Raw genomic sequence first — 11936 nt, 5'->3', positions numbered from 1 at the left:
TTTTGGAAAAAGGCTGCAATGAAACAAAGAGTGAAAAATGTAAAGGGGTCTGAATACTTTCCGTACCCACTGTAAGTCATTCCAAACATCTACAGACAGTGCTGCACAGCAATAGCCTGATCTGCAGCAGCAATGTAGCAACAGAAGGGATTCATCAAATGAAAGTCTGATAAAACATGTCATTTTCACGAGTCTCATTGAAAAGGCATTTGAATCATTTTTGCATTAAACATAAAAACATAAAGATCCCCATATTGTACTTGCCATACCTTACATTAGCCTTTGCCTTACTACATTGACCAAGTCGGTGAAAAGGACTGGCATGTCTTCTCCTACGATGCATTCAATGTTTTTTTTTTGTTTGGCTGGTTTTAAGTCAGTGTTAATAGCATGGCATTGGAATGACTTCTGCTGGATGACGTCAACCTCGTGCAAAGGTTGATAGCATGGTGCATGATGTCACCACCTGGTGCTGCCCTCTCCTCTCACTGCAACCTCTGAGTCATGCTCATAGCTCGGCCGTGTCATGACCAAAGCGTCTTTCCGCAGCAAAGATGCAGGTTGTTGTGGTCGCTGTTTTTTGTTTTGACCTCATGGAGATAAGTGTGGGCCTGTGAATAATTGAGACAAACAATGCTTTGCCGCCTTCGCCTTCTTTTGTAATGGTCAATTTCACTTCTACTCTGTCGAACTGTGACACACAGCGGCTAATTCATGGGACAGTTGAGTTGCGTGACACTTGACGTGACGTATGCTTCTACACTGTAAAGAGGTGAATGGATCTTTATGAAGGGGATGGGCACTGCATTGTTATCAGTCTTAATTCACTCCAGTAACCCTGCTCTCGTTCAGAGAACAGTCTCCATGTAAAGCATTGTGATGCCCTTCCCTTTGCTAGGAAGCACAGCCTTTACTGTGGAACCAAGGCCACACCCCGTGGAGTGTGATTGGTCCCTTTCTTGTGTCTTCAAGGCAACAAGACGGTGAAACATGTACCGCGGGTGAAACCCCCCATTACATTGGTGGATCTGATCGCAGGTGCCGTGTACCATCTGAGGGTTTATTCCGATGATTACAACAGCGTCAGCAGCAAATCTGTCACCTTTAAGACCAAACCAGGTGAGACCTCACCTGGCCGGGTGGAACCGGGGGTTCCAGCCAGGTGGGCTACTCTGGGGGCAAGTCTGTCAGTAGTAGTATCTACAGTAACTCAGTCATAGCTGGGTGAGTTATTATGGTTTTGTTTATTGATTCAATGCATGTACTGCCATGGGTAAACTCAAGTCAGTCAGGATAAGACATTTCACAGCCCCTTTATTTAGATGTCATCAAACATCAACTTGTGTTTATGATCAGTATGTAATTTATGAGTGGAAGAAGTAAAAGTTGCATTTCTGTGAGATGGAACTCGGGACCCCTGTGCCTTTCCACACAACTCACATGCATGTTCTTATGAGAAGTAAATGCTCGTAGATTGTTCACAAATGTACCTCAAAGTTCTTCTTTGATTAGTTTGTGTGGACATTATGAGTATGTGTAATAATCTGTATAAACTATGCACTGTAGTGCCGCTTAAAGTGCCCATATTATGAAAAAAATCACTTTTCTGGGATTTAGGGTGTTATTTTGTGTCTCTGGTGCTTCCACACGCAAACAAACTTGGAAAAATAACTACCCATGCTGTTTTGAGTAAGATACGGTTTCTTAATGTCCACTGCCTTCAGTCTCCAGGTGAGCTGTTCAAAATCTGCACGGCTTTCTACGTCACTTGCCGAGACGAGGTGGCTAACTATAGCAAATGCTAGCTCGTTCTCAATGGCAAAACACTGCTACAACACACACTTGTTCACCATCATCTACAAAAGAACTACTTCCAAGTCCGTGTTCAGCAGGTATTCCACAAGTGGACCTAATTTAGAAGAAGTCTCCCAGCTAATCCTGCCTTGGACTGACCAAAGCTGGAGAAAGAGTTATCTAGCTGATGTGATCTTACCTCGCTACTGAGCATGTGCAACTCCCAACAAAGATAGTATAGAAGTGTGAGACCTAAACACACAGCGTGAAATAAGGATCTGTAGCAATGCACAATGTACAACAAAAATATGCAGTTTTTTGAAAATGAAACCATGTTAACCTATTCTGGTACAACCTCAAAATACAATTATGAACCTGAAAATGAGCACAATATGGGCGCTTTAAGATATTTATGATCAGTATACTGTACATACTCCGGTGATTATGATGGACAATAGCATGTTTTTAAATTAAAATCTATTATCTTCTTTCAGGTTGTACTGAAATCTTCCTGGAAGCAACATTTACTTTTACACCACCATCCTCCTTACCCACTCTTTTCTGATTTAAATTCACACACTGTAATTTGAAAGAAGACACACATCATTGTTATACTGTAGATGGGACACTTTCGAATGACATCACGGTGGATATGAGCTTGTTGTTGACTTTGGGTGAGCGCTGTTTGAAGAGAACAGATTGTCTGACTCACAGGAAAGAACTCACTGTTTCCACTCTTCTCTCTCTTGCCCTGTGTGCATTTTCTGTGTATGTCCCCAGCCTACATAGACCAGGTGGACATCGCCACTCAGGGCTGGTTCATTGGCTTGATGTGTGCCATCGCCCTCATCATACTAATCCTCCTCATCGTCTGCTTCATCAAGAGGAGTCGCGGGGGCAAATACCCAGGTAAGGCCCGGCTGAGGTTTTCATAGCCTTTACAGGAATAATATTAGCTCCACAGAGCTTTCTAAGGTTGAATTGGAACTACATCAGTGGAGATGGAGCCACTGGTTCCTCAATATTCCCTACTGTCAATTTACATTCAAAGGTTTCCTTTTAATAGCAAACACATTGTTTCTTAAGCTCTCAGAACATTCTGTTTTCATGCACCATTTGCACATACACTATATCTACTACAAGTAATGCACTGTAATATGTATGTATTCCACATGTTTATTACTGTAGGAACTACTCTGACTGCAGCTGAATCAGACCACTCAGGTCCACATTGGGAGAAGGTTTGTTGGATGTTTGGGTCCCAAAACACAGGGCTTTCAAGCTGGGGGTAGAGTTCATGTCCCAGAAGACGTTAATTAGAAAACACAAGACTTTTACCCAGGAAATGGGTATTCGTGTCCCGGGAGTACTATTTAACTCTTGTGTGGTGTTCACATTTTTGTTACACAGTCAATGTTCCGGGTCTGGTGGACCCAACACATTTTTTTTGTGTTTAAATCAATACAGCCATAACGATTTATGTAAAAATACTTCACAGATTTTTACTTTAGCCTAATTACTAATGATATATACATTATTAATGGTTCATATTTGCCATTTACCCCTGTGAGATCAGTGAAATAATCAGATAATCGTTTTAGTTTTTTTGTGAGAAAACAAGGAAATTCAATTATAAAAAGCTAAAAAATAAATTAAATGATTTTTTTATTGTTGGGGCTTATTTCTTAGAACTTCATCAGAACAGATGAAAGTGCTTGAAATGTACCAATTTTTTGTTAGAATATCATGTGCAGAAAGACAACATAGCACTTACATTTAAATACACTCGAAGTAGACCCGAACACCTCATATGTTATAGTTACATTTCATGTTCTTTACAGATAATAAGCCAACTTAATTAGTTTGAGTTAGAAGAAATAATAAATAGCCTAATTTTTCTTTTAGCAAAAATGTAAAATGTGTCCCACAGAACACAATAAAACGGTTAAGGGACCAATGTTTTAAGCCAATCCACAATCTTTTTTTTGACATGACTAGTAGTAGTCATGTTAGCTGAATTTAAGTTTTTTAATTAACAGCCTCTGAAACGCCGAACACCTCACTGTGCTCTGTACCCGGCACACGGTGACCTTTGTCAGCAAAATTAAACTGTAAAGCCTGCTCCTTAAACTTTGTCACTCCCCAATGTAAGCTGAGTGCAGATGTGAGTTGTGCATGCTCAGATTTAAACAGTTCATGGCATAACGTGTCATACTGATATTTGTGAAATCCATTAAATAATAAACTTTTCTCATAAGAAACAATAACAGAAGATGGGAATCATTTCAAAAATCTATGATTGTTTGATTGCTAACTTGTAGCTAGCAGTGAATGAACTTGGTTAAGTAGATCAATTTTTTACTGTATTGACAGTCTCTTGTTAGCATCTTGTATATTAGCACATGCTCAAATCTGCACTTGACTTTCATCGGGGAGTGAAAAACTTAACTGATGGGGCGTCATGTCACCGGCCAGTGAAGGACGGTATCGTAGGATGTCCTGCAAATTGTTGTGCATAAGTTAAGTTTTGTAGGAAGACTTACGATCCCGCTCATGAGAATCCTTTAACTACAGTATATGAATGGAGTATGTTATGGCAATTCTATATACTAGAGTTCTAGCAAAGTCAGAGCACTTTTCCACTGTAATCCAGGAACAAAACATCCCATTGTTTTCACAAAAGTTATTGCAAAAAATAATCAAACTTCTCTCTTTCATTGCCGATACAGAAATCCAATGTAATACTCTCTGATTTCTTACAGAGCTCAATAGTTTGCTCTGAAGTGATTATTATATTCAGATGTAAGTGAGTTAATCCATCAGGATTTTGGCAGTGATTTATGGCTTCATGTACATAGTTAGGTGTATTTAAGTTGCTGGTGTTGGTTATGGCACTGCTTTTGAAATACAGTTATATTTGGTGTGACATCTAAGTTTTAGCCATATAGTTTAAAGATGTTTCATACGTTGGTCTGTTACCAGACAATGCACGCTCTTACTTTTTCATTCATTTAGTTACTGACATATGTTGTGACACATTTATGTGCTAGGTTTATTCACTACTGTATAACTATTTCAGTTTCACTATTTGTTCTTTTGGAAGTGGAACTGTGGAATTGCAAGTTGGCAGCTTTGAGGGAAAACAAAAGAGAAATGCAGGAACTGGCTGCCATTGACATGGACACACAGTGTAACAGAGTGCATTTGTATACTTTGTTGAATAGTGTATCTAATACCACACAAGCAATCCATTTATGACCCCAAAACAATTACTAAAATGTACAACAACTGTGTTCTCCTTGTCCAGGCGAATAATTGAAATATCTTTATGCTACATTAAAGCTGATCATTATGTGACACTGTAATGGTTTGGTTCAACAGTGGAGTCGTGTTAATGTTTGCAGTTTCTATGATGTCTAGGTGCTGGTTGCGTGACTGGTTTCACAAAATATCTAGGTAGGTGCTGAACTGTGGTGCTGCAAAACTTACAACTTACACTAATGAGCTCAGTCAACTAAGGGTTGTAACAGAAAAGCGACAAGCAGGAAAAAGACTAATGAGAGGAGTCCACACAGACACTGGGAGCGAAGCGTGTTTTCCGTACTGACTGAAGCCCTGACATACCTTACAAACCCAACCCAATGTTGAATAACTGCTACTAAACAGGCTTTTTTAAAGGTGGACTGTGTTCCTAATGCATACTACTTGAGTTACTGTGTTAGCAGATTCAAAAATGCACACAAACAAATTTTTTTACTTTGAGTAAGTTTCAAATTTTAAAGAACAGCAAGCTTGTATCATGTCCTCATCTTGTGCCAGAATAGTGTAAAGTTTACATTTGTTTGCTTTATATATACTGTATTTATATGGCATATTAGAACGTAGATATGGAATTGGGGCACAGTGTTACAGTAACAGTTTACTAAATAAAAGCTGAAGACATATGGAACTAAATGTCCAGATGAGGACTAACAGAAGGATTTTATGTTAAAACTAACCGTGGAAAGCCCTCAACATGTAGACGGTTTGAGTGGGAAATCTAACCATAACATCAGTGGAGCTCTTAGCAAAATGCTGAACATGTTACTTTTGTTTTTCTCTCCTCAGTCCGTGAGAAAAAAGATCTCCCCTTGGACCAAGTAGATCAGAAAGAGGACGGATCCTTTGATTACCAGTAAGTATGCACCACAACTTGAATGACACCCGCACCATTAGTGGCTTGTTTTTTTTGTATGCTGAGCTATGAAATGATTTGAAAGTTCTTCAGCGGTCAAGGGAATTTGTGTTAGACAGCTTAGTCTGTTTAACTGCTTGGTAAACTGTATGAAGCGTATATCAAGTACTAGAGCAGAGATAAAGCTGCAGTACAGTACACAATGAACTGCTGAAAGCTTTCACCTGATTGTGTCAAATAAAAACACAAAGACATTTCAATCAGTTAAAGCAATAGGCATGTATGTGTTGAAAGTTACATTGTTTAGATTCACCATGGGACTGAAGAACACTGAACAACAAAATTGCAAAGGCCTGGTACAGTATTTACTGACACTGCAGGAACACTGAGAGCTCATGTTGGCATATGTTTTGAATATTAAATTATGCATGGAGTCCATTTCCAGCTCCCTCTATTTATTGTAGAGGATATGAGATCATCTAAATGATGGCAGAAAAACAGTTTTTTATTCTATTATTGGTGCCAAATGCAGCATTGTCACCAGCAAGTCATGCAAGCCCAGATGAGGGTTTTTATCTCAGAAACATGGCTCTAATGTTTTAGTGGTCAGAAATGCCAGCCTGGATCAATTAGTCCTAGGTGTGCTGTGAGGAATGCTAATGCTGGATATTATGACGAATACTTCCTATGCTAATGCAGATATGTCTGAGTTGCTAAGAATGCGTCAGTTCAATTTTAGGCCAGATTTAACTAAAGTTATTTAGTAATCTACTTTACAGATAGAGTAGGTCTAGACCAAACTCTATAATGTACAAAGACCCAACAATTCTAATTGTAATTCTCCCAAGAGGAACCATTTAGTGCGACATTGGCGAGGAAAAGCTCCCTTTTAGGGAGAAACCTGGGACAGACCCAGGCTCTTGGTAGTCTGACAGTGCCGGTTGGGGGGTGTGATGAATACTGGCAATAATAGTCACAATAAAGATAATGGAACAGTGATTTGAAATAGTTGTTGTAGTTGTTGTGTAGCAGGGCATCACAGGACGTAGCAGGACGTAGCAGGATGTAACAGGGCAATGTCATTATTTACAGTTACTAGTCACTTCTCTGAGAGTTAGTATGGAGTTAAATTCTCCTACCAATGTGCAGCTATATAATTTTAGTGTTGCTGTGATACAGTGTTGGACACACAACTGTCAAATTGCTACATGTGTGCCCATTATCCCTATGAGTGGGACAATAAAATACAATAGACATGATTTGATATGCCTATTTATAATGTTCAGTGACAGTCTAACGTTGTTTGACTGCTTCTTGAGTGAATAAATCAGTTGATTGATTCTTCTTGATGTTTGTCTGCTTCAATGATCAAGCCAAAAAGTTAATAAACTCCTTTAAATTCATCATTTATGCAAAAAAGTAATTTGTTTCAATTCTAGTTTCGGCCAAAAGTACTGAAATTACAATAGGGGGGTTACTCCTCACACTGATGATGACCAAACATAAAGGTCCTAACGCAGCAGTCCAGGAATTACTTTTAGCCTTAATTAGCTCAATGACCAGTGATAGCTCTGTATTGTGTGATCCGAGAGAAAGTCAAAGGCAACATAAGGGACATATAACTTGTTAACAACAGCCGTAATCAACGTTATCCAACATCTTAACCATTCCAAAGCAGTGTTGTTGCTTGCTAACTCAAAGAGAAGAAATATGTTGTTTACCTTCCGGCATTTCTGTGGAAGGAAAGCTTTTAAAGAAGAAACTAGGTGAAAATGTACATTTGGACAGAGATATTTCACTCTTAAATATTGTTTTCATATTTGTCTTCATTAGTGTGGATGAAAAATGTCTAGCTCAAGCTAATGAGGCACCATGCCGTCCTGCTAGCCAACATTCCAGTTATAATGTGAACTCCATCTTTGTAAATGTGGACAGCTCCTAAACCTTGCCTGGGAAGGACGCACATAGTGTGTGTTGTGCAGTGGACTTATATACAGATAATTGAACATATACAGTTAGGAATAGTTAATAGTTTAATGTGAGTACTGTATGTTCTGTTGGTAAGTGATGTGTCTTTTGCTCCCTCCAGGTCCCACTGATCTCTGTGGCTTCATTCTTCTTCATGAAGAATGTCTTTTTCTGTATCTGTCCACTTTGACTAAAAACCTTTTGAATTTAACCAGCTTTCTAAATCTGTTGCATGATGTACAGTACATGTTCTAACTTCGCTGTGTGTGAGTGGCACAAAGACTTGTAGCTCTGATTGTAGACATATCATAACAGCAAGGATACTGGCTTTTATTATATTCAGACTATCTGTGGTTTACATATCCAAAGCAGTAGGGAATGTCTTATCAGTATTTAGCTCTGCTTTGGTGTAAAATGTCTCTGCTAAAAGTATGAATCCATCAACCAGTTAGTTGTCAACAAATAATTTAATCGGCAACTATTTAGAAAAGTGATTAATCAGTTCATGTTTTATGCATAAAAGTAAAACTTCTCTGGATCAGCTAGTAAAATGTGAATATATTCTAGTTTCTTCTCCACTGTGACAGTAAACTGAATATCTTTTGAGTTGTGGACGGAACAAGACATTTGAGGATGTCATCTTTGGCTTTGGGAAGCACTGATCCACATTTTTCACAATTTTCTGTCATTTTAGAGACCAAACTACGCAATTAATAGAGAAAATACAGATTACCGATAGATTGACTATGAAAATAATCGTTAGTGACAGCCCTTTTATGGCATTGTAATTCAAAAGATGGCTCGAAATGAGTGTGCGTGTATAATCACCTGCGTGGTGCTGTGCTGTCGAGCCTAATACTGTGTGATTCATCCTTCTCCAGTGTGTTTTTTTGTAATCCGTAATGAGTCTAACATTAATACCCGTCCCCTCTCCTACAGTTCAGGTCATTGCTCTGCTCTGATTCTGACAGGCTCCATCTCTGCTACTACACTCAGCTCTATGTGTGTTTGTGTGCTTGCAAGGATTTACATGCATGTATCATGTGGAGCTTGTCCTCCTTCCTTCCTCTGTCTTTCTCTACACTTCCTCTCTCTTGCTGTTTCCCCTGTTTCCTCACGTCTCGTCCCTCTCTCTCCCCCATGCTGAAATGGGTCATCTGTCCCTGACAGGAACGAAAACGAAAACGAGAACAGGTACTTGGTTTCGGCACGGCATTTCTCTTGGCCTGTGCATGTCGTGGGCGGCAGATGTTTCCCCTGAACTGGGGACAACGTTGGCTGGATAAGGCGTAGCTTATTTTGGGAGAGCAAACAGGACAATCTGCCTGATGAATGCGCTGCTGGCTCTTTGATCAAGCTTCAACGAGTGCAGCAGATTTCCTTTCCGATGTACCTGGCCCGCTGTCGTTTAAACACCACATGATAGAGACAGAGGTCACCTAATAGCTGAAACCATAGTGATAAAATATGATCAGCAGAGAGAGAGACAGGATGCAGCCGAGTGCCAGGCTTTGGATCCTTCACGGGTGTCAAACTCTCAATCCAATAATCAACCAAACTATCCGATCTTCAGAGAAAGAAAGAACAGCACCGGGCATTAGTCACTATGAATGTTTATTGCAACTGGTCCCCCAAAAGACATGGAAGTAAATAAACACCAGAAACAACATCTAGCTCTTATGATTGTAACACATTTAAACTTTTAACAATGCAAACCAGATGGCCGCAGCTTATTACAGGCTTCTTTTTTTTAACATTGTTACTGTTAAACTAGACAAGATACTGTTGGTTAGAACAGCCTTTGATAGAGGTTAGAACCACAAATGGTTGATTGTTACATTCCTGTTAACAGAGTAAACAATCAAGATGTTATGGGTCGTTCAGTCATCTTAAAATGTATCTAGTTGAGCCAAGCTATTTCTTTCCCCAGTCTTTATGCTAAGCTAGGCTACGTCATGAGGTTGATGTTGAACTTATCTCATAGTGTAAAAATAAGTGTAAAAGCGTTCCCTAAAAATCCTGGTTGCCTGGTGATAAGTCATTGTGAAGATAGGATTAACAAAGTGATTTTTTGGGGGGGGTTCTGGTTTGGACAAAAGACAATTCTTTTTTTTAAATTGCGTGCTTTGGGCAAAGAAAATAACAAGCATTCCCAGTAGGCCAAGATGAATTGGAATTATAGTATATTTCAGATTGGAATGTTAAACCAAATATCACATGCTACTGGTTAATCACAGCCTTGGTCAGCCAAAGGCTCTTATACAATCACGTGGAAATAGCACAATAGCAATCAAACCTTAAATTAAAAACACCAACCATGGCCCGCTGCCTACAGTAAAACGTTCCTTTTTATTCTCTTTATTGTATTGTGTAGCTGCTTTTTAAATCAAGATCAATATTACACAACTCCATCAATCATTATAATGTCTTATTTTGCATTGTTGCCTGTGCATTTCTATCGCGCTGAGTTGCATACGGATTAGTCAATGCAGAGAGACTTATTTGGAACTGCTCCCTGTAAATAAAAGAGCAAAGAAGCATCCGTCCCCATGCCCACGTCAGGCTCTCCATAGATCAGCTGCTCCAGCAGTACAGGTCTGATCCCAGGAAGCAGCTCCAGTCCACAGTATGGGAGGACTTGCCCTTGTTTTGTTCTTGCTAAGGCACTTACATGTTTTCCGCCCTTCTAGAGGTTAATTGCATTGTGTTTCCTCTGCTGGCTGACATTTAAAAAGCATCCAGCACCAGGTGCATGGAGCGAGAGATGGCGAGGGAAATCAATTTGAGTTGTCGAGAGGGCAGGGAGGCCAGACCATTGCTGTTTGGCACAGTTTGACACCCTTAAGGAACTGATTCAGGCAACAAACAATTGGAGAACACATTTGGAGGACAAAAGATTAAACAAACTCTTCAAAGATCCAGACAAATAAAAATGTATGACCATAAATCTTGTAGGAAAAAATACTTTACAAGGTAAAAGCACCAGAAAGGACACACATTACTATCTCCATCTTGTTCTGCATTCTGTCTTCTTTTAGAGAAGCTTTACTAGTTGTAATGTGCAGGAAAAGAATGAACTCTTAAAAAAAAAATGAAAATGAAAAACACATGAGATTTTCTAGTGTAGTTGGTGCTCTAAGCGATGTCACGCGTGATTTAGGCTACAACATTTGTTGTCATACAGCAAATATCTCATCACTATCTGCTAGCTGCTTGTCCCCAAAACACACTTAAATAAAAAAATAAAATGTCTCTGTAGACAGCCCAGGGTCTAGAAACTGAAACAACAAAAAAAGTTTGCCCACCTGTTATGATTAATGGAATGGAGGACCCAAATGCAGAGATAAAGCAGGTAGGCAAAAGAGGGTAAAAACAATTTTTTTTAAAAAAGGTGTCCAAAAACAGGGATCCAAAAAGCAAGAAAACAAATAAAGGAAACACAAAATCAACAGTCCAAAAACTAAAAAACTCCCAAAAGTCCAAAAAAGAACAGCAAAAAGCCAAAACTGACACTGGGAAGAACTCACGGGTAAATACTGATCAGAGGGAAGAGTCCAAATGAAGGAAACATTGACAGGAGAATGCCAACACAAAACGATCTGACAAGAGACAAAGGGAACACAGAGGTTAAATACTAGAGGTGACGAGCAAACAAGCAGCAGGTGACACCGGTGAATCACATCAGGGCTGGTGCAGGAACTGAAAATAGTTAATATGGGAAATGGTTATCATGCAAATATGTATGGCCTATATAGAAAGGGAGAAAAGCTTTTGGGTAGAAATGGTTTTGGTTGAGGCGAGGACAACAATCACAGAGGCGGGAGAACAAAAGACAGGTAGTAAAACTAGACAAGACGAGAGAGAGACCCAGACTATCAAAATAAAACAGGAAACAGTAAAAAGAAGTTGGATAAAAAAACGAAAGTATAACACCCACCTGCACCACGAAGAATACACAAACAGTGTTCCAGCGTTCCAGCCAATAACCGACAAGAAGTAT

General features: G+C 39.4%; 1 protein-coding gene across 25 annotated transcripts in view; it reads left to right on the top strand.

The window, feature by feature from the left end:
• The window catches only part of nfasca (neurofascin homolog (chicken) a), a 149132-nt gene that overhangs the window by 127821 nt on the left and 9375 nt on the right, over positions 1–11936 (top strand). For 14 of the 25 annotated variants that reach the window (XM_034868216.1, XM_034868228.1, XM_034868226.1 and 11 more), the window contains 4 exons: positions 973–1119; positions 2575–2703; positions 5215–5250; positions 5902–5968. In XM_034868216.1, coding sequence (XP_034724107.1) covers positions 973–1119; positions 2575–2703; positions 5215–5250; positions 5902–5968 — 379 coding nt within the window. Of the gene's footprint in view, positions 1–972; positions 1120–2574; positions 2704–5214; positions 5251–5901; positions 5969–8057; positions 8241–11936 lie in introns of those variants that run through there. The other 11 variants (XM_034868235.1, XM_034868234.1, XM_034868236.1 and 8 more) reach the window with 6 other exon arrangements.

Source organism: Etheostoma cragini, chromosome 4, assembly GCF_013103735.1.
Source record: "Etheostoma cragini isolate CJK2018 chromosome 4, CSU_Ecrag_1.0, whole genome shotgun sequence".
Lineage (NCBI taxonomy): Eukaryota > Metazoa > Chordata > Actinopteri > Perciformes > Percidae > Etheostoma > Etheostoma cragini.
The sequence above is the reverse complement of the archived record's forward strand: the minus strand, read 5'-3'. Positions and strand labels throughout refer to the sequence as shown.